Source organism: Mobula birostris, chromosome 13 (assembly GCF_030028105.1).
Source record: "Mobula birostris isolate sMobBir1 chromosome 13, sMobBir1.hap1, whole genome shotgun sequence".
Classification (NCBI taxonomy): domain Eukaryota; kingdom Metazoa; phylum Chordata; class Chondrichthyes; order Myliobatiformes; family Myliobatidae; genus Mobula; species Mobula birostris.
This window is the reverse complement of record NC_092382.1, coordinates 7,925,998-7,949,030: the sequence shown is the minus strand read 5'-3', so window position 1 is coordinate 7,949,030 and position 23,033 is coordinate 7,925,998. Positions and strand designations below refer to the sequence as shown.

Genomic DNA, 23,033 nt, shown 5'->3' with positions numbered 1-23,033 from the left:
TTCTTCAGCTTCCGATAATTCCCTCCCCCTCCCTTCCCCCATCCCAGTTTCACTCTGCCCCCTCCCCCAGCTGCCTATCACCTCCCTCATGGTTCCGCCTCCTTCTACTACCCATTGTGTTTTCCCCTATTCCTTCTTCACCTTTCCTGCCTATCACCTCCCTGCTTCCCCTCCCCCACCCCTTGATCTTTCCCCTTACTGGTCTTTCACCTGGACCCTACCAGCCTTCTCCTTCCCACCCTCCCCCCATAATCTTTATAGGGCCCCTGCCCCCTCACTCTTCAGTTCTGACGAAAGGTCTTGACCCGAAATGTTGACTGATCATTTCCACAGATGCTGTCCGACCCGCTGAGCTCCTCCAGCGTGTTCTCCGTGTTGCTCTTTCGTCAGTCACCATCTGTGAGATCATAACAGAACAACTAAAACGATCCATTAGACAGTCTCTGTACCCCGCCACTGCTGACCTGTAAAAACTCTCTCTCCTCAGCCCCTGACCTATTCCCTTTGTCAACCGCAGATATGCCCCCAGCTCTGAACCGACTAGAAGGGCATTTATATCTCACAAGAGGCTGTACAAAGCCGTGACTTTCTCTGATACCGAGGTCAGTGACACCCCTTCCGAACCGTTCCCCCCACCACCACCACTTCCCAATCTGCACTCCCCCACCCGCCTGCGACCCCACATCCTTCTCACCCCACAACTACACGTCCATAGTTAACTTCTACACCTGCACACAGACAGATTCGCTTCACTCCAAACCCTGTCCTAACCTGACGAACCACAACTAACTGATCCCACCGCCCGGTCTCGGGAGCAAAACTAAAACCGGGGCTGCGGGACCGGAGAGCCCACAGCCTACGGCCGTCCGACAGAGCTCGATCCCGGCCGTTTCCCACTGCCACCGGACCCAGATTTAAACAAACCCCAGATCAGGCCCTTCCTCAGCACCGACCGTACAGTCCTATAGTCCTATACTTCTGCGTCAACGTGTCGCTATAAGTACTGCGTCGCCGCACGACCTACGCAAGCCGACGCAGACCTTACGCGAGAGCCGGCGTTGCTGCGACGCGCACTCTCCCAAAATGAAACGTGCGTCGCGCAACGCAGAACGCAACAGCTGTAATTGGTCCGCTTGGTAGCATCGCATTTCATCCTGCGCTGCAATAACTTCTCACTGGGCGTCTTGTTTACCCCGAGAAAGACCACCATGACTAGGAATCCCTGCACGGGCAGGTGTGTGCGCATGCGTTACGTGCGCAAATTGCAGAGCGACGCAGACACACCAACGCACATGTATAAATGCTCACAACGCCCCAAGGCCACATGCATAGGTTATGGCGTCGAGTTAACGCAGAGTATAAATCAGGCTGGCAATACTTCGTGTCGGCAGCGCGCTTGCGCTTCTCCGAGGGTCCAGCGGCGCCACCACTGGCCGGAGGGACAACACAGAGAGCTCGGCCGTCCGGCTCTTTCACAGGGACAGCCGAACTCAACATGAACTCCTCCTAACCGATTCTGGGCGAACATTAAAGACCAACAAATATACTTCCTCTCAGCGATCAGCTGTCTGAATGATTCCCTGACCTTCAGAGAAAGGGGTACATAATCCACATTGTCAGAGCGTTTCGTTTACCAGCAGACGAAGACTGCTGGGAATAGAGGTCTCCTGTTAGCTAATACACTGTGTGTACACACCATTGGTAATTCTGGTTCGCATTATTTGAAAAAAAAGAGTTGTATATGAAAATACTGAAAAGAAAAAAACAAGATACGGCACTGACTGAGGCCATCACAAGCCAGATCATTCTGGAAAGTCATCCTCAAAACGATTCACAGACAAGATAAAGTCTGCAGATGCTGAAAATCCAAGGAACACACACAAAATGCTGGAGGAAGTCAGCGGGGGGGGGGGGCAGCATCTATGGACAATAGAACAGTCGACGTTTCGGGCCAAGAAAGTGACAATTGTTTGGGCTTTAGAAACATAGAAAACCTACAGCACAATACAGGCTCTTCGGCCCACAAAGCTGTGCTGAGCAAGTACTTACTTTAGAGATTACCCAGGTTTACCCATAACCCTCTATTTACCTTCTAACTTCCATGTACCATGACTTTGTTGAGATTGTACCTGGAATATAAAATCCCGTTCCCATACTAACACGGGTTATATAGAACAAAGAACAACCTGTCTGAGGAACGCAATGGGACGGGCAGCATCTGTGGAGGGAAATGGACAGTCAACATTTCGGGCCGAGACCCTCCCTCCGGACTGAGAGTGGACGGGAAATAGAGAAAAGAGGTGAGGGGTGAGGATGGGGCAAGAGCTGGGGAGTGAGAGGTGGATCCAGGTGAGGGGGAGGTGGGAAGATGGAAATAGTGACAGGGATGGGAGGTGAGTGGTTGGGGCAACACGGGGCTGCAGAAGAGGGAAATTAATTCCATAGAGGATTAACAAAGAGGTTAGAGAGTATTTGCAAACGAGAGTGCAATGAAGATTCACTCTGGAGTGGTGGGGTCATCATTTAAAGAAAGATCAAATGCGATAACCCTTTCATTTTGAGAATCGAGGACTGAGAGGTGAACACATTGAAATGCACAATATCATTACCGGCTGAACCAGGGATCCCAGTCTCTGAAAAAGGGGGTGGACTGTCCGGGAAATGTCTCCATTCTGAGGGTGGTGAATGTCTGTAAATCCCCACCACAGAGGGCGGTGAAGACTCAGTGATCGTCCTCACATAAAACAGAGGCCGGCAGATGTGTGGAGACCAAAGGGATCGAGGAAATGATGATTGGGCAGAAACATGTATCTGAGATGGGAGAGAAGCCATCATCTTGTTTGATGGTTAGAGGGGCTGAATGGCCACCTCCTGCTGTTTCTCACTTGATGTTTCAGTGTTCCTGTCCAGTGAGGCTGGAGGAATGTGAATAGAAATTAGTGTTTATAGACATGGACGGATTTAAATGAAACCTGCACATTTCCTGTTTAGGTGTAAATTGTGTGTCGGACCGGGATGGGAATCGAACCCGTGACTCTGTGACCCGGAGGTGGAGGGAAAGGGACAGGGAAGATATGAAGTGAAAAACTAAGCACCTAGCCGGTGTAAATATGGAATAATGTGGAAAAAGCAGCAGGTGAGTCGGGCAGCGTGTGAGGGGCGAGGAGCAGAGTCACCGGTTCAGGTGGGAGACCCTCCACCCGTCACCTGATCCCGTTTCAATTTCACGATTTTTTTCTGAAGATCTGCAGCATCTGCTGGTCACTGCTGTAGTATACGTGTAGCTTCATCTTTCGCCCGTTCAGACAAGGCAGTGAGATCCGGATCTGTCACGGGTCCTCTCGTTGTGGGTGGACAATATGTTTTTTTTCTGTAATATGGCAGTATCTTTCATTCTACTGTTTCGACTCGCCGAAGTGCAGCCAGTGTTTCTGGGTATACGACCCATTTATCTGAGAATTTAGCCTTTCTTATTTATCTGAGCTTCTCATAAATGAGTACAGTTCAGTGGAACTTCGGTCCAGAATTTCCAAAGCAACAACACAGTCAATCAAATAGTTCCACACGACTAAAATGATTTATTACATATAGGTATTTTTATTTTTCACTGCTTATATAATGTAACTAATTAATATGTATATTCTTATTGTCATTCACAGTTGTTAAAAGCTATTGTTATGTATTAGGTTGTACTGCTGCAGCAAAGACAACAAATTTCAGTACATATGCCGGTGCTATTAAACCTGATTCTGATATTAACATGGGAGACGCACCACCGGTCACGTGATCCCAGTTTCCGCAGATCTTAATGCGAGACTGAAACCTTTTCTGTTTATTTGCGTTCCTCAGAATTTACAACAGTTCGTTTAAGTTTCCCTCTGAAGTTCCAAAGCAGAAACTCAGCCTGTCTAATATTTCCACACAATTAAAATGGGGAATTTGTTTATTATTATCATCTACTGAGCTACAGTGAAAATCATGTCTAACGCACCATCCACACAGATCAATACATTACTACGGTACATTGAGCTGATATACGACAAAACAATAACTGTAACAAAGCATTATGGCTGCAGAGAAAGTGCAGTGCAGATAGACATATGGGGCAGGGTCACGTCGAGTTACATTGTAAGGTCGAGTCCATTTTATTGGACTGGAGACCATTAATTTGGCTTATAACCGCAGACAGGAAGCCGTCCCTGCGCCTGGTGGCACGGGACGTGATTTAATGCCGTTGCATGTCTTCCCCGATGGGGGATCGGGTCTGCAGCCAGAATGGCCCGGGTTGTGGGGATCTTTGAGTAAACTGCCTGTTGTGTTTTTCCGATACAGGGTAAAGTGTAGGAAGAGTCCAGGTGGCGGGGGGTTTGTTTCTATGATCTTCCCAGCTCTGTCCAAAGTTCTCTGCAGTTCCTTGCAGTCACGGGCAGAGCAGTAGCTATACAAAGGCGTGAAGTACCGACAAGAAGCTCAGAGACTTCGGCCTTCACCCTGCCTCTAGTCACTGTCCCTCAGTGAGAGTTAGAAGCCTCAGGAGCAGATGCAACAGACTGATAGTGGGGTGGGGAGGATGTTGTGACCATTGACTGTCTTGACTGCATTATCCCTGTGTTAAGAATGAAGGCAAAACTAATGAATGTGGGCATTACCTATGTGCAACTTTGTTCAGGCCGTCACAAACATCTTGTAAACAGTTATTAGTTGTGCATCATTTAAAGTAAAAAGAGAAAATGCTGGAAACGTTCAACAGATCAGGCAGCAACTTGGACAGTCCCAGTTCTGATACCTGGTCTTCCACAGTATCTCTTTCCACAGATCCAACCCGATGTATCCAGTTTCCAGCACCTTAATTTCAATTTTATGTCAAAAGGATCTTATTCCTGATAGCCTACAGGAAATATGACGGCCAATTGAGCTGGGCAAGATGTCATTTAACAACGAGGTGATGGTAAAACGTGTTCAGTTTAGCTGCTGGAGACGATGTAAAACGTATCCCCGGTATTAGTGCACAACAGCCAGGGTTTCCAGCCCGATATCTGGCCCAGTCAGATGATCATCAGCTTCCTATTCTGCGGTAGGTTGATGCAGGAGTGTTATTTTTTGAACTCCTAATGGCCGAGACACTGCAGCTTTATACCGGTAACAAGGAGTCCTGGGCGAGTTGGCGCTTGTGCTGTAATTCTGGGAAACTCCGGGCATATGGAGTTCTCAATATCTGGGATTTGGCCCAGGTCAGTTCTCCTACAGATGGGGCTGGATGTCCCTCCTTCCACAATGAATCAGAAGTCTTGGGCAGCTGGACATCAGTTTTGTGAAAATCCCCCATCGAGACACGACTGCGCAAGCCGAGTTTAAACAGAAGACAGCTTTATAAAGCGGGTGTCTAAGTAGAATAAATCAGAGCAGGGGGGCTTTGGCTCAATGGGCCTAGGTGATAATGGGTCGGGGCGAGCTAAGTTACTTGTGAAGAATAGAAACAAGAAGTATGTGTGTGAGGCCGGTGTTCTGCACTGGGTGTGGGAAGTCTGGGAGACAACGAGCCTCCCTGACGGCCACTTCTGAGCCAGGTGTGCCGAGCTGCGGCACCAGAGGAACCGCGTTATGGAACTGGAGATGCAGCTCGATGACCTGGTTAGGGAGAGCGCAGAGGTGATAGAGTAGAGTCAAGTAGCTCCGGGGCCTCGGAAGACAGGTAAGTCGGTAACAGCCAAGACACGGAAGGACAAGAGTCAGATACTAGAGAGTACCCGTGTGGCTGACCCGTTAGCAATAAGTACACCTGCTTGAGTACTGTGGGGTCGGGTGAGGCCTAACCGGGGGAAGCAACAGTGGCTGCGCCTCTGGCACAGAGTCTGGCCCTGTTACTCAGAAGGGTAGGGAAAGGAAGAGGATGGCAGCAGTGATAGGGGACTCTATAGTTACGCGGTCAGACACAGGGTTCTGTGGATGCAGGAAGGAAACACGGATGGTAGCTTCCCTCCCAGGTGCTAGGGTCCGGGCGGTTTCTGATCACGTCCATGATGTGCTGAAGAGGGAAAGAGAACAGCTGGGGGTCATGGTAAATATTGGTACCAACGAAATAGGTAGGGAAAGGGAGGATGTCCTGAAAACAGACTACAGGGAGTATGGAAGGAAGTTGAGAAGCAGGATGTCAATGGTAGTAATCTCGGGATTATTGCCTGTGCCATGTGACAGTGAATATAGGAATAGAGTGAGGTAGAGGATAAATGCGTGGCTGAGGGATTAGAGTAGGGGGAAGGGATTCAGATACCTGGATCATTTGGACCTCTTTTAGGGCAGGTGTGACCTGTACAAAAACGACGGGTTGCACTGGAATACGAGGAGGACGAATATCCCGGCAGGGAGGTTTGCTAAGGCACTTGGGGAGAGTTTAAATGTGAATTGCAAGAGGGTGTGAACCGAACTGAAGAGACGGAGGAAGGGACGGTTGGCTCGCAAACAGAAAGTTTGTAGACAGTGCAGATGTAGGATAGACAGGTGATAGAGAAGGGATGCGCTCAGACCGATGGTCTGAGATGTGTCATTTTAATGCAAGGAGTACTTTGAAGAAAGCATGGAGTATGGACCAGTACTTGGAGCTATGATGTTGTGGTCATTACAGAGACTTGGATGGCTCAGTGGCAGATTAGAGTGCCAGGCTTCAGATGTTTCAGAAAGGACAGGCAGGGAGGCAAAGGTGGGGGCGTAGCACTGCTGATCCGAGATAGTGTCACGGCAGCAGAGAAGGAAGAAGTCCATAAGACCATAAGATATAGAAGCAGAAGTAGGCCGTTCAGCTCATCTAGTCTGCTCCGCCATTTAATCATGGGCTGATCCAATTGTTCCAGTCATCCCCACTCCCCTGCTTTCACCCCATATCCTTTAATGCCCTGGCTAATTAAAAACCTGTCTATCACTACCTTAAATGCACCCAATGATTTTTCCTCCACAGCCACTCCTGGCAACAAATTCCACAGATTTACCACCCTCTGACTAAAGTAGTTTCTCCGCATCTCTGTTCTAAATGGACGTCCTTCAATCCTGAAGTCGTGCCCTCTTGTCCTAGACTCCTCTACCATGGGAAATAACTTTGCCATATCTAATCCCTTCAGGCCTTTCAACATTCATAAAGTTTCAATGAGATACCCCTTCATTCTCCTGAACTCCAGGGAATACAACACAAGCGCTGCCAGACGTTCCTCATACGATAACCCTTTTAGTTCTGGAATCATTCTTGTGAATCTTCTCTGAACCCTCACCAATGTAAGTATATCCTTTATGAAATAAGGAACCCAAAAATGCACGCAATATTCTGTGTGATATCACGAGTGCCTTATAGAGACTCATCATCACGTCCCTGATCTTATATTCTATACATCTAGAAATGAATGCCAACAATGCATTCGCCTTCTTCACCACCTGGAGGTTAATCTTTATTGCATCCTGCGGAAGGACTCCCTTTGCATCTCTCATTTTCAATTCTCTCCCCATATAAAGAATAGTCTGCCCGTTTATTTCTTTCACCAGAGTGCATGACCATACACTTTCCCACATTGTATTTCATTTACCACGTCCCTGCCCATTGCCCTAAGCTATCTAAGACTGTCTGCAGGCTCTCTGTTTCCTCAACACTACACGCTCATCCACCTGTCTTTATATCATCGGCAAATTTAGCCACAAAGCCATTCATCCCATAGTCCAAATTATTGACATAAATTGTAAAGAGCAATGTCCTAACATCGACCCCTTTTGAACTCCACTGGTAACCGGCAGTTTGCCAGAATAAGATTCCTTTATTCCCACTCTCTGTTTTCTGCCGATCAGCGAATTCTCCACCCATGCCAGTAACTCCCCTGTAATTCCTGGGCTCTTATCTTGCTAAGTAGCCTCATGAGCAGCACCTTGTCAAAGACCTTCTGAAAATCTAAGTACACCACATGTACTTCTTCTCCTTTGTCCACCTCAAATAGTTGTAGTAGGCTATACAGGCATAACATTCCTTTCAGGAAACCGTGCTGGTTTTGGCCTATCTTGTCATGTGCCTCCAGGTACTCTGTAATCTCATCCCTAGCAATCGACAACTTCCCAACCACTGATGTCATGCTAACAGGCATGACATCATGCTAACAGAAAGTTTCCTTTCTGCTGCCTCCCACCTTTCGTAAATAGCGAAGTAACATTAGCAATTTTCCATTTATCCGGTACAATGACAGAATCTATCAATTCTTGAAGGATCATTGTTAATGCTTCCGCAATCTCTCCAGCTACTCCCTTCAGAACCCGAGGGTGCTTTCCATCAGGTCCAGGAGTTTTATCCATCCTCAGACCATTAATTTTCCTGAGTGCCATCTCAGTCGTAATTTTCACTGCACAAACTTCACTTCTCTGACACACTTGAATGTCCGGTATACTGCAGATGTCTTCCACTGTGAAGACTGATGCAAAATTCGCATTCAGTTCCTCTGTCATCTCTTCGCCTCTCATTACAATATCTCCGGCGTCATTTTCCGTTGGTTCTATATCTACCCCCAACTCTCTTTTATCTTTTATATACTGAAACAAAAACTTAGCAGCTTCTTTGATATTAGTCGCCAGCTTCCTTTCATAATTTATCTCCTCCTTCCCACTGACCTTCTTAGTTTCCTTCTGCAAATTTTTAAAAGCTCCCCAATCCTCTACATCCCACTAGCTTAACTTCCTTGTATGCCCTTTGTTTTGTATTTACTTTGTCTCTAACTTCACTTGTCAGTCACGGTAGTGTCCTCCTTCCATGCGAAAATGTCTTCCTATTTGGAATATAACTGTCTTGCACTTCACTCATTTTTCGCAGCAACTCCAGCCACTGCTGCTCTGCTGTCCTTCCTGCAAATGTCCCTTTCTAGTCAACCTTGGCCAGTCTCCCTCTCATGCCATTGTAATTTCATTTATTCCACTGAAATACCGACACATTCGAATTTAGTTTCTCCTTCTTGAATTTCAAAGGGAACTCGATCATATTGTGACCACTGTTCCCTCAGGGTTCCTTAACCTTAAGCTCTCTCATCACCTCCGGATCATAGCACAATACCCAATGCAGCAAAGTGGATTCCCAAGTGGGCTTAACTACAAGCTGTTCTAAAAAAGCCACCCCTTACAAATTCTACAAATTCGCTCTCTTCAGGTACTGTACTGACCTGTTTTTCCAAATCCACTTGCACATTAAAATCCCCAACGATTATCATAACATTACCCTTCTGACACACCTTTTATATCTCCTGCTATAAATTGTAATCCACATCCCGGCTGCTGTTTCGAGGCCTGTATAGAACTGCCATTAGGGTCCTTTAATCCCTGCCATTTCTTAACTCAACCCATAGAGACGCTACATTTTCCCATCCTATGTCATACCTTTCACATGATTTAATATTATTTCTTATACCCAGGGCCACACCACCTCCTCTGCTGACTAACCTATCCTTCCGATAGACCGTATATCCTTGGACGGATTGTCTACTAAGTCCCCGTGGGTGGAGGTTAGGAACAGGAAGGGGTCAATAACTCTACTGTGTGGTTTTATAGACCATTTAATAGTAACAGAGACATCGAGGAGCAGATAGGGAGACAGGTTCTGGAAAGGTGTAATAATTACAGGGACGTCGTGGTGGGAGATTTTAACTTCCCAAGTATTGCTTGTCAACTCTCAAGGGCAAGAGGTTTAGATGGGGTAAAGTTTGGTAGGTGTGTTCAGGAAGGTTTCTTGATATACAAAGTAATATGTGGATAAGCCTAGAAGAGGAGAGGCTGTACTTGATCTGGTATTGAGAAATGAATCTGGTCAGGTGTCAGATCTCTCAGTGTGAGGGCATTTTAGAGATAGAAACATAGAAACATAGAAAATAGGTGTAGGAGTAGGCCATTCGGCCCTTCGAGCCTGCATCGCCATTTATTATGATCATGGCTGATCATCCAACTCAGAACCCCACCCCAGCCTTCCCTCCATACCCCCTGATCCCCGTAGCCACAAGGGCCATATCTAACTCCCTCTTAAATATAGCCAATGAACTGGCCTCAACTGTTTCCTGTGGCAGAGAATTCCACAGATTCACCACTCTCTGTGTGAAGTTTTTCCTAATCTCAGTCCTAAGAGGCTTCCCCTCTATCCTCAAACTGTGACCCCTCGTTCTGGACTTCCCCGTCATCGGGAACAATCTTCCTGCATCTAGCCTGTCCAATCCCTTTAGAATCTTATACGTTTCAATCAGATACCCCCTCAATCTCCTAAATTCCAACGAGTACAAGCCCAGTTCATCCAGTCTTTCTTCATATGAAAGTCCTGCCATCCCAGGAATCAATCTGGTGAACCTTCTCTGTACTCCCTCTATGGCAAGGATGTCTTTCCTCAGATTAGGGGACCAAAACTGCACACAATACTCCAGGTGTGGTCTCACCAAGGCCTTGTACAACTGCAGTAGTACCTCCCTGCTCCTGTACTCGAATCCTCTCGCTGTAAATGCCAGCATACCATTCGCCTTTTTCACCGCCTGCTGTACCTGCATGCCCACTTTCAATGACTGGTGTATAATGACACCCAGGTCTCGTTGCACCTCCCCTTTTCCTAATCGGCCACCATTCAGATAATAATCTGTTTTCCTATTTTTGCCACCAAGGTGGATAACTTCACATTTATCCACATTAAATTGCACCTGCCATGAATTTTCCCACTCACCTAACCTATCCAAGTCACCCTGCATCCTCTTAGCATCCTCCTCACAGCTAACACTGCCACCCAGCTTCGTGTCATCTGCAAACTTGGGGATGCTGTATTTAATTCCCTCATCCAAGTCATTAATATATATTGTAAACAACTGGGGTCCCAGCACTGAGCCTTGCGGTACCTCACTAGTCACCGCCTGCCATTCTGAAAAGGTCCCGTTTATTCCCACTCTTTGCTTCCTGTCTGCTAACCAACTCTCCACCCACACCAATACCCTACCCCCAATACCGTGTGCTTTAAGTTTGCACACTAATCTCCTGTGTGGGACCTTGTCAAAAGCCTTCTGAAAATCCAAATATACCACATCCACAGGTTCTCCCCTATCCACTCTACTAGTTACATCCTCAAAGAATTCTATGAGATTCGTCAGACATGATTTTCCTTTCACAAATCCATGCTGACTTTGTCCGATCATTTCACCGCTTTCCAAATGTGCTGTTATCACATCCTTGATAACTGACTCCCCCAGTTTCCCCACCACCGACGTTAGGCTAACCAGTCTATAATTCCCCGGTTTCTCTCTCCCTCCTGTTTTAAAAAGTGGAGTTACATTAGCCACCCTCCAATCCTCAGGAACTAGTCCAGAATCTAACGAGTTTTGAAAAATTATCACTAATGCATCCACTATTTCTTGGGCTACTTCCTTAAGCACTGGGATGCAGACCATCTGGCCCTGGGGATTTATCTGCCTTCAATCCCTTCAATTTACCTAACACCACTTCCCTACTAACATGTATTTCACTCAGTTCCTCCACCTCACTGGACCCTCTGTCCCCTACTATTTCTGGAAGATTATTTATGTCCTGCTTAGTGAAGACAGAACCAAAGTAATTATTCAATTGGTCTGCCATGTTCTTGCTCCCCATAATCAATTCACCTGTTTCTGTCTGCAGGGGACCTGCATTTGTCTTTACCAGTCTTTTCCTTTTTACATATCTATAAAAGCTTTTACAGTCCGTTTTTATGTTGCCTGCCAGTTTTCTCTCATAATCTTTTTTCCCCTTCCTAATTAAGCCCTTTGTCCTCCTCTGCTGAACTCTGAATTTCTCCCAGTCCTCAGGTGAGCCACTTTCTCTGGCTAATTTGTATGCTGCTTCTTTGGAATTAATACTATCCCTAATTTCTCTTGTCAGCCACGGGTGCACTACCTTCCTTGATTTATTCTTTTGCCAAACTGGGATGAACATTTGTTGCAGTTCATCCATGCAACTTTTAAATGCTTGCCATTACATATCCACCGTCAATCCTTTAAGTGTCATTTGCCAGTCTATCTTAGCTAATTCACATCTCATACCTTCAAAGTTACCCCTCTTTAAGTTCAGAACCTTTGTTTTTGAATTTACTATGTCACTCTCCATCTTAATGAAGAATTCCACCATATAATGGTCACTCTTACCCAAGGGGCCTCTCACGACAAGATTGCTAATTAACCCTTCCTCATTGCTCAAAACCCAGTCCAGAATAGCCTGCTCTCTAGTTGGTTCCTCGACATGTTGGTTCAAAAAACCATCCCGCATACATTCCAAGAAATCCTCTTCCTCAGCACCTTTACCAATTTGGTTCACCCAATCTACATGTAGATTGAAGTCACCCATTATAAGTGCTGTTCCTTTATTGCACACATTTCTAATTTCCTGTTTAATAACTTCTCCGACCTCACTACTGCTGTTAGGTGGCCTGTACACAACTCCCACCAGCGTCTTCTGCCCCTTAGTGTTACGCAGCTCTACCCATATCGATTCCACATCTTCCTGGCTTATGTCCTTCCTTTCTATTGCATTAATCTCTTCTTTAACCAGCAACACCACCCCACCTCCCCTTCCTTCATGTCTATCCCTCCTGAATATTGAATATCCCTGAACGTTGAGCTCCCATCCCTGGTCACCCTGGAGCCATGTCTCTGTGATCCCAACTATATCATAATCATTAATAACAATCTGCACTTGCAATTCATCCACCTTATTACGAATGCTCCTTGCATTGACACACAAAGCCTTCAGGTGCTCTTTTACAACTCTCTTAGCCCTTATACAATTATGCTGAAAAGTGGCCCTTTTTAATGCTTGCCCTGGATTTGTCGACCTGCCACTTTTACTTTTCTCCTTAGTACTTGTTGCTTCTACCCTCACTTTACACCCCTCTGTCTCTCTGCACTGGTTCCCATCCCCCTGTTGTGAACTAACCTCCTCACGCCTAGCCTCTTTAATTTGATTCCCACCCCCCCAACCATTCTAGTTTAAAGTCACCTCAGTAGCCCCCGCTAATCTCCCTGCCAGGATATTGGTCCCCCTAGGATTCAAGTGCAACCCGTCCTTTTTGTACAGGTCACGCCTACGCCAAAAGAGGTCCCAATGATCCAAAACCTTGAATCCCTGCCCCCTGCTCCAATTCCTCAGCCACGCATTTATCCTCCACCTCATCGCATTCCTACTCTCACTGTCGCGTGGCACAGGCAGTAATCCCGAGATTACTACCTTTGCGGTCCTTTTTCTCAACTCCCTTCCTAGTTCCCTATATTCTCCTTTCAGGACCTCATCCCTTTTCCTACCTATGTCATTGGTACCTATATGTTCCACGACCTCTGGCTCCTCACCCTCCCACTTCAGGATATCTTGGACACGATCAGAAATATCCCAGACCCTGGCACCAGGGAGGCAAACTACCATCCGGGTCTCTGGACTGCGTCCACAGAATCGCCTATCTGACCCCCTTACTATCGAGTCCCCTATCACAACTGCCCTCCTCTTCCTTGCCCTACCCTTCTGAGCTACAGGACCGGACTCTGTGCCGGAGGCACGGCCACTGTCGCTTCCCCCGGGTAAGCTGTCCCCCCCAACAGTACTCAAACAGGAGTACCTGTTGTTAAGGGGCACAGCCACCGGGGTACTCCCTATTACCTAACCTTTCCCCTTCCCCCTCCTAACCGTGACCCACTTATCTGCCTCCCGTGGCCCCGGCGTGACCACCTGCCTGCAACTCCTCTCTATCACCTCCTCACTCTCCCTGACCAGACGAAGGTCATCGAGCTGCAGCTCCAGTTCCGTAACGCGGTCCCTTAGAAGCTGCATCTCGATGCGCTTGGCGCAGATGTAGACGTCCGGGAGGCTTGTATACTCCAGGGCCTCCCACATCCGACACCGAGAACAGCAAACTGCCCTCACACTCATACTGCCCCTCTCCTCAAATAACAACAGAAAATGAATGCCAAACCTTCCTCGCCTCGCCCGGTTCCGCCTAAGCCCGTTGAGCTGAAGCCCGTAAGTCTTCACTCTGCTCCCGGCTCACTCCACTGCCCGCAAACTCCGCTGCCCACTGTATGAGGCTCTGTTCCTTTTAAATCTGCCGCCCCGCACAGCCCGACGTCACACGCCTGCGCAGTCCCGCCTCTCAGAACGCCGTTGGAGAAAAAAAAATAACGAAAATTTCAAAAATGTCTTTCTCGGCACTGCCACTCAGACTCAGACTCTCAGACTCCTTGACTCCTTCTTCGAATCAAACCCGAAGCAGGATGTCTGCCCTTTTAAATCTGCCGCGCTGCACAGCCCAACGTCACACGCCTGCGCAGTCTCGCCTCTCAGAACGCCAGATGATGAGAGGCATTGATTGTGTGGACAGACATAGGCATTTTCCCAGGGCTAGAATGGCTAACAGGAGAGGGCACAGTTTTAAGGTGCTTGGAAGTAATTACAGAGGGGATGTCAGGGTTAATTTTTTTTCACGCAGAGAGTGATGAATGCGTGGAATAGGCTGCCGGCTGCGGTGGTGGAGGTGGAAACGATAGGATCTTTTAAGAGACTCCTGGATGGCTGCATGGAGCTTAGGAAAATAGAGGGCTATGGGTGAACCTAGGTACTTCTAAGGGAAGGACATGTTCGGCAGAGCTTTGTGGTCCGAAGGGCCTGTGTTGTTCTGTAGGTTTTCAGTGTTGCTATGGGAATCGAACCGTACTCTGAGAACCGGGGGTGTGGAGCGATGGAGACAGTGCAGGTTCCGAGAGAAAAATTAAAAATGTAGCTGGTGTAAAATGCGGCAGGTAGGTCGGGCAGCGTGTGAGGGGCGGGGAACAGAGTCACCGGTTCAGGTGGGAGACCCTCCACCCGTCAGGCGATCCTGTTTCTCTCTCCCATTTCAAACGCAGAACTGCTGCATCTGCGGGGCTTTCGCTTCCGAGGCACCGCCCCGTCCCGCCCTCACAGTCCCCGGATGGGCCTTTCCGTTCTCTGTTGAAGCGGATCGTCGGCTGGGAGCTGGGGGACGGTTCGCTGTCTGCGGGGCAAATAGAGCAAGTTCCCATCGGTGAGTATTGAGGCCGGTCACCAGCGTGAACGAAACCGACAATTTCCCATCGGAGAGCACTGAAGCTGATCCCGGGTGGTGGAGGGGTGATCTGATGTTGGGCAGAGTCCCGTTAACTTCCTCGAACTGGCGGCCTCGTCCCACTTCCTGGACACAACCTGCCTGGGTCGGTCTGGGTTATGGGACCGTCACACCGAACCGCCTGAGATGAGCCGCCGCTCAGCCCCGGTTGTTCTGGTCCCAGGAGCGGGATGAGGTGGTGAAGCCGAGACTGAACACATCCATTAAGATGTAGCTGGGGACCTTTACCTCCATCACCCGGCCCGGTCTCGGATCCAAACTTCACCTGGATCGATGCCTGGGGTCTTTAATTGTTTTACATATTTCCAGCAGACTGGAATCGGCCGTTCGGCCTGGTGTGTTCTTGCAGACACGAGGGTTAAACAGAGTAATCACACCCTCGGGACACTGATCCACGTGTATGAGTAGTTTCATCTATCCCCGTTCAGACAGGACAGTGAGATCCGGATCTCTCACGGCCTCTCGGTGGACTGGGAAGTTTATTTCCATCTTCTTTACATTGCTATGACTTGCCGAAATGCTGACAGTGTTTCCCGATATCTGGCCCTGTTAATGCGAGAATTAAGTATTGTTTATTTATCTGGATTTCTCGGAATAGTGCACACTCCCTCCAGAAGTTCCAAAGGAGCAACTCAGGCCCTTCTAGCTATCAATGTTTTTGAGAAAAGATGGGGTTCATTTGCTCGTTATTATCATTTGAGTTAATTAATAGATTTCCTCCACGATCTAATTGTAAATTTTGGTACTTTTTTTTGCTGGCGGTTTGATGTTCATCTTCAGAGGCTTTTTGTGTGACGCATGGCGCCGGGATTGAACACCTAATGGGGTTTCTTTCCCACTTTTCTCGCTTAGTAGGTTTTTTTCATTACCAAAATTTTTACAATCTTTAAAATAATGTTCTTTTTCTTGAGACATTGTAAGCTTTCTTTGATGTACTCGTATTAATTTTGGCTAATAATAATAAAAAGATTTTTTGAAAGAGAAACTGCATGTGCAGGTAGATATGTGGTGCAAAGTAACATCGATTTAGACTGTGAGGTCAGGTCAATATGCTGGGGAACATTCAGTTCACTTGTAACAGCAAAATGGAAACTGTCCTTGAAAACGGTGGTAAGTTTCTGTTTTATTTCATCTTCGACCAGATGGGAGGGTGAGAAGTGAGAATGTTCAGGGTTGTGGGGATCTTTCATTATGTTGGCTGCTTTACTGAGGCAGTGGGAAATGTAGACTGAGTCCATGGAGGGGAGGTTGGTTTCTATGATGTGCTCAGCTGTGTCCACAGTTCTCCGCTACTTCATTCAGTTAAAGAAAGAGCAGTAGATAGTAGCCGTATTAAGATGTGAGGTATGGGGATGGGATACTTTCTGCGGAGCATTGATACATATACTGAACTTCTTAGTCAAGTCAAGTTTATTGTCATTTCGACCATAAGCTGCTGGGACAGTACACAGTAAAAACGAAACAACGTTCCTCCAGGGCTATTGTTTGTTCTGGCTTTGTTATATTGGAATCTGTTATCTAGTAGTGTGTACTATTATTTCAGTATCTGTGTATTACTGGACGGCCATCAGAGAGTGCACTTGATTCCTTCTCCCACCTGGTTCCATCTGCTCATTCCCTGTCCATCTTGTTCAACCTCTGTCCAGCCTGTATCCCAATGATATATATCAACCATCTTGTTCAATCTCTGGCCAGCCTGTGTCCCATTGCTGCAATGATATATTTCAGCAAACTCTCTTCTAAATTTTTTCTTCATTGCGAAGTTTTGTTTTGCATCTTTTCCAGGATTGTTTTTTTTTTGATAGCTGGAGCTACCAGAGGTTTAATTGAAGACAGCACATGGCAGGGTAAAAGCAGCCATTTCAATTTAAGTTTCCCTGTTACAAAATGGCTGCAGTGTTAATCTTTGTCATAATGAAACTCATAGCATTTGATGTTGAATTTGTTGTTTCCTTTTTCGGTTATTTTTGGTGAGCCATTTCCTCCGTTTCCAGGGTAACAGCCCGTCAGAGCTGCAGCAAGTGTTGTACTTTTTATCACTCTGTGGTCACCGCCTCTCAGCGTAGAGACAGTGGCCTCAGGAGCAAATGTAACAGAGTGACAGTGGGAGGAAAGGATGCTGTGAGCATTGACTGTATGGAATGTATTACACCAAGGTCAGAATGAACTCAGAACTTACAAACTGGTTGGAGTGGGGTGGCATTTACATTTTTGCATGTTGCTGATATTTTGCAATCAGTTACCATCTGTGCATTAAAATGAAGAGGTGAGATAAAGCTACAGCTGCAGGAAATTTAAAGGAAGAAGACAAAAATATTGGAAACGCCCAGCAGATCTGCAGCATCTTGAACAGTCCCAGTTTAGATATCGGGTCATCCACCATTTCTCCTTTCACAGATGTAACCTGATGTACTGAGTTCCCATAATTTTCCACTTTATAATTTTACATTTTGTTCCTGCTACACTGAGGGGAAATAAGGAAAGATCCCACCCAGCAATGACATTGTGATCAAACCTGCTCAGTTTAGTTGAAGTGTGAAGCGTGAAGTTGCACAAGGTGAAGTGTATCCGCATCCTCTAACAATCTACAGACCGGGGAACCAGCCTGACAACCAGCCCCGGCAGAAGGTCGTTAGGTTCCAGTTCCACCTCTGTTTGTGAATTGGAAATGGCACCAAAGCGTCTTTGTATAGGTGATAATGTTGGGCTGGTGACTCTGAGGATATGAAACTGGCAATTTACAGGCTTCAGTCCAGGTTGGTAATTCTACAGCTGGATTGGAATTTCCTCAGCCTGGGATGGTTGGATATTGGTTATGGGGAAATCACCCACTACACCACCCAGTGGGACGTCACACCTCTCAAATATTCTGGTGGTTTTTGAAGAGCGAACTATGAGGAGAGATGAAATAGGACAGTGATGTTGTTCAGATCATCTGAACTTTGGAAATGTCTGAAACAAGATCCCGCATGGCAGCTGATCTAGAAGGATAGGTCACGTGGGATTCACAGGGTGCTCGCGAGGCAGATTCACAGCACGTTCAATGACTGGAAGCAGAGGGTCATGACTGAAGCTGGATTTAGCGAATGGAGGCCTGTGACAAGTGGGGTGTGCATGTCAGTGTTGAGACCTCTGTAATTCATTATTCATGCCATTGATTTGTATATGAATGTATATGGCACGATTAGAAATTTTGATACTAAATTCAGGAGTCTTGTTGATATGGCAACAGGTGAATGGGAGGGCGCGGAGTGTTGTTGAACAGATTGAGAAACTAAAAGAAACATCATTATTACGCAACACAGAATACAATGCAGATAGAGAACAGATACATAACTCCTACAGCCAGGCTCAGCTCTGATACGGGGTTTCCCACCTGAAATATTCACATACTCTCTGTATTGGTGGATAATTCCAGCAGTTTTGTTTTATTTATGTTAAAATTGTTTTGCCAACTTGCTGTTTTATATGTATGGCGTGTCTACGTTGTGGTTAAAAAGGTGCGATGTAACAATCTGGTAATAGCCAGGTAAATGCTCCAATAAATCTTGACTGGAGTTTAGGTGAAAATAATGATCTTAAAATCCTGCCAGAGAAAATGTCATGGTTCTGGACAAGATGTCACGATGCTACGGGTGAGATTGCATTGTTCAGGATGTCAGTGTTTCTACATAGACTCAAACCATATATTGTGATAGGCGTCAATGCCAGGTTTAAACATAGTATCGTTTGAGAAAACCAAAAAAAAAACATAGTTGGGGCATTAATCTCCTTCCAATGTTGTAGAATACATCTTTTTGCCATTAAAGTTAGAAATGCAATCATTCTACGGGCTGAAGGGGAAAGAATACTGGAAGGTTTAGGTAATCCAAAGATAGCAGTAATAGGATGGGGAAAAATGTCCGTATTGAATACCTTTGAGATGATATTAAAAATATCTTTCCAAAAAGTTTCCAGAGTAGGACAGGACCAAAACATATGGGTTAAGGAAGCTATCTCCCCATGACATCTATCACAAAGAGGGTTAATATGAGAGTAAAAACGAGCTAATTTATCTTTAGACATATGTTCTCTATGAACAACTTTAAATTGAATTAGGGAATGTTTGGAACAGATAGAAGAAGTATTGACTAGTTGTAGAATATGCGCCCAGTCATCCTCCAAGATAGTAATCTTTATGATACTTCAGTTAAATTTGAACAGACCTAGAGATCGCTTATTTAACATTTTCATTTAATGTAACTTTTTTTCTCTCTCTGACCATATATACGTTCCCTTCGTGGATTTTATCTGTTATTAGTGGAGGTTGGGTTTGAGGACGTGATTGTTTAAGTTATTTAAGTCTACTTTGTACCTAGTTAGCCCATTGCTTTGCTTATAGGTTAGTTGCATGTTGGTTTTTTGGGGTTTTTTTTTCTTGGGTTTTTCTTCTCCTTATTGATATATATGGAAAATTGGTATACAATTATATTACCTGGTTATTTTATAACTAAATTACATTGTTTCTATTGCCTTTTTTTGCATTAATATTACTTGTAAATTGATATCGTAACAGTGTATTGGTTTTTATATGTTTTACCTTTTGTGTACTAACTCAATAAAAAGATTTAAAAAGAAAAGGTGTCAATGACAGGTGATGTTAAACTGAAAGGAGACGGTGAGAATCAGGTGTGAATGAGAAATCTGTATAACTCATTGTTGAGGGGAATAGGTGTCCCGTTGGTCAGCAGAAATATTTCACCCCACACTGTTGTAACATTTGTCCATTACTCACCATAGCGCCACCAGTGGTAGGAGGACCAAATCAGTGGGCGCTGTCTGCTCAACCTGCCTTGCCATTCCATTGACACATCACTCCCGGTCCAGGACACAAGATTTGGTCCTTAAAGGGAATTGCCTGCAAAAAAGCGAGTAGATACCCCGGAGAATCCTGGCCCAGTGTACAATCCACAGAGAGAGTGGAAATGGGCATTGTGTGACTGTGGGTGGATGAATCCTGGCCCAGTGTACCATCCATGGAGAGAGTGGAAATGGACATTGTGAGACCGTGAGCGGATGGGTGCAGGTGGATCAGGACATGTCAAGTCTTCAGTGGACAGGCCTAAGATGTTTGGACGTGTTTGCCTCAATTTAAGAACAAAACAGTGTTCTTTCAACCCCAATTAATGTTTGACTCTCCTGTTATTTTTTTTTGTTACAGAGCAGCAAAAACTGATCGCACCTGTCCTCAAAATGGGTCAAGGTGCGAGCAGTGGAGGAGTTTCAGTGACGTCAACATCGAGAAAGGACACGGGTATGTTGGTGAATTATTTTAATTTATAAATACTCTGCTGTTTCTGTGTCTGGTTTTAACTCAATATCAGCAATTCACAAAATATTTGTGAAAACTGAGCAGAGAGATGAGAGAGAGAGTTAACATAATCACACGTGGAAGGAGTATATTTACCATCTGCTCCTGCTCCTCTAACAGATTGTGATGCGCATTAAAATAGGGAGTTACTCCAGAAAACAAGACATTCTGCAGATGCTGAAAGTTTTGGGCAACACAAAGTCACACAGAAGATTGGCAGAACTTAGCAGGTCAGGTAGCATCCATGGAGAGAAATAAATATTTTATGCTTTGGATCAGGACCACAAGGAATAGAAAGTAATGTGGCAATATCTGGAATTTTGTCCCCTTCATTTTCAGTCCCGATGAAGGGCCTTGGCCCAAAACGTTGTTTGTTTATTCTCCTCCATAGCTGCTGCCTGACATGCTGAGTACCTCCAGCATTTTTTGCGATATTCCAGAGATTTGCTGAGGAAGGGTTTGACCAGGCAGGCAGACAGTAACCCAGGGCAAAGCGGTGGTGATGGGCAGTACCAGGGAGTGATGGTGATGGGTTACTATATTCTCAGGAATAAACACAGTCCTTTCCAAACAGGGAGATATACTCCTGGGACCAAGAAAGTTCCACAGATGGAACTAAACCCCCTCCTACACCCCCGATGCTCCGACCCCCAGGCCGCATCCATTCTCCTCATCCCCAGTCCCACCCCCATCTCCCCCCCCTTCCACCATATACATCTCGGATTGTGCTCCATGACCTCATGCACCAATTTTAGTTTTCTGAGAGAAAGTTGCTGTCTAATGGGACGTTGGTAATTTCTTCAATTGTTTCCCCATTTTCCTTCACAGGTCCGAGCTCAGTGATCACTGAGCTCCTGGCAAGCTGGGATGATTTCCAGCTGCTGCAGTTGACGGATTTCTACCGGGACAGGCTGGAGCAGGCGATGGAAGGAGGGGTGCACAGAGTGAGCCTGGCGTTAACGGCCGAGAATCAGTTCAGCGGAGAGGAACATCGGGTGAGTGGGAAGGGGAATGGGTTTGAATTGTCACACATCACAGGACTGATGGGTGTCGGAACTCTGACTCATCGGATATTAAATGAGATAAATGAACAGCTGGGAAATAAATACTGTACATGCAATCTCAAACATGTAAATCTGAACTGGTGATAGAAAGGGGTGAAAAGACCCCACGGACTGGTGGGTGGCTGCTCAGTGTTCAGAGTGAGTTGAGCAGGTAACAGTTGTGTGAGCTTAGGGTATTAAATGGAAAAATAATGGGAGGTTTCGGTTTGGGAAGACCGTGCAGCGTGACAGCAGGATGTCAGAACTGGGACATCAATCATGGATGCCACAAGAGCTCGAATGTGTTCTGTTCTGGGTGGAGATGATTGTGTTACAAACTGTAACTGCAAACAGTGTGGATCGGGGAATACTGCCATGTTGTAATGTGTAACCACTGAATAAACCTCCACTGGAAAAGGCAAAGGAAAGGCATCAGGTGTCAGCCAGAAATCCTCTGTAATGTTGGACACTGGCAGATTAAGGAGATGAATTACATCATCCTTTTCTGCAACTTCTCTGCAACTGCTCACTGTTATAAAAACTCTCCTGTTTTCTTTTTATCTGCGATACTATTTTTCTGATTTCTGTTTCCATCGTCAAATCTGGTGAGGAATTATTTTTGGATTTGGAGCCACGTCAATGAAGCGGTCACAGATCAGCCAGGATGTCATTGACTGGTGGTCCAGGTTCACGGTGAATGTCCCTCCGTGTGCTCTGCACTCAGAATGTACAGTCCATGTCCAGACAGGATCAGCACCCGTCCGGGTGACTGCTCAGTGTGATCCCGTTACAGAACACATCATTTACTTCTCATTCTCTGTGTGAATCTGTCAGTTCCCAATATGTTCACTGTTACTCTTCACAGAAAATCTCTGATCTCGCTGATAAGGGAGAGTGGGCGGACAGTTCTAAACTCCTCCTGAGCCTGGTGATGGAGAAAGGCTCCCGCGCCCGGAGGGTGATGTGGGAAACCTTTGTGAAAATGCGGATTGGTGTCCCAAAGTTGGACAAAATACTGAAAGAAACACAGGAATATGGTGAGGTAGTATCAGAGATTAATTTAATTTTGGATTCAAACATTACATACTTATAATCTCAGGAATTGAAATGTGTCAATTATTTTAAATCCGAACAGGTTGTGTTCCAGTCCAGCGACCCGTACCGGAGATTCTCAGACAGCTGAAAGGTAAGTGAAGAAACCACTGTTTCCACCAAAAGTTGATACTGTGTAGGGCCATGTTGTTGTTGAGCCATGGGGATTTGATCAGGTAAATGTTCCACCGTGACACAGCGCACAGAGAGACACATGAAAAAATGTTTTCTGGAGGGACAGTTTTCACAGGACAGTATGAGTAACAACTAGAGAGTTGGTGAGTTTGCTGAAAGGGATCACACATTTCTGGGTCCTGCAACTACAGATCCCTCCACCGGGGTCAGAATGGAGAAGAGGACAATCTGAGGAGCGAAACCATGGGAAATTTCTGACTCCGAAAGGTGAAATTACTTCCCT

The 23,033-nt window shown here is 46.1% G+C and overlaps 1 protein-coding gene across 1 annotated transcript in view; it reads left to right on the top strand.

Annotated features, from left to right (window-relative positions):
• Nucleotides 1-20,330: 20,330 nt before the first annotated feature.
• The window catches only part of LOC140208356 (NACHT, LRR and PYD domains-containing protein 3-like), a 40,242-nt gene continuing 37,539 nt past the window's right edge, over nt 20,331-23,033 (top strand). Inside the window, exons 1-4 of the mRNA XM_072276960.1 lie at nt 20,331-20,423; nt 21,309-21,475; nt 22,389-22,560; nt 22,659-22,709. Of these exons, the coding sequence (XP_072133061.1) occupies nt 20,363-20,423; nt 21,309-21,475; nt 22,389-22,560; nt 22,659-22,709 (451 nt within the window). The 5' untranslated portion in view covers nt 20,331-20,362. The remainder of the gene's footprint in view (nt 20,424-21,308; nt 21,476-22,388; nt 22,561-22,658; nt 22,710-23,033) is intronic.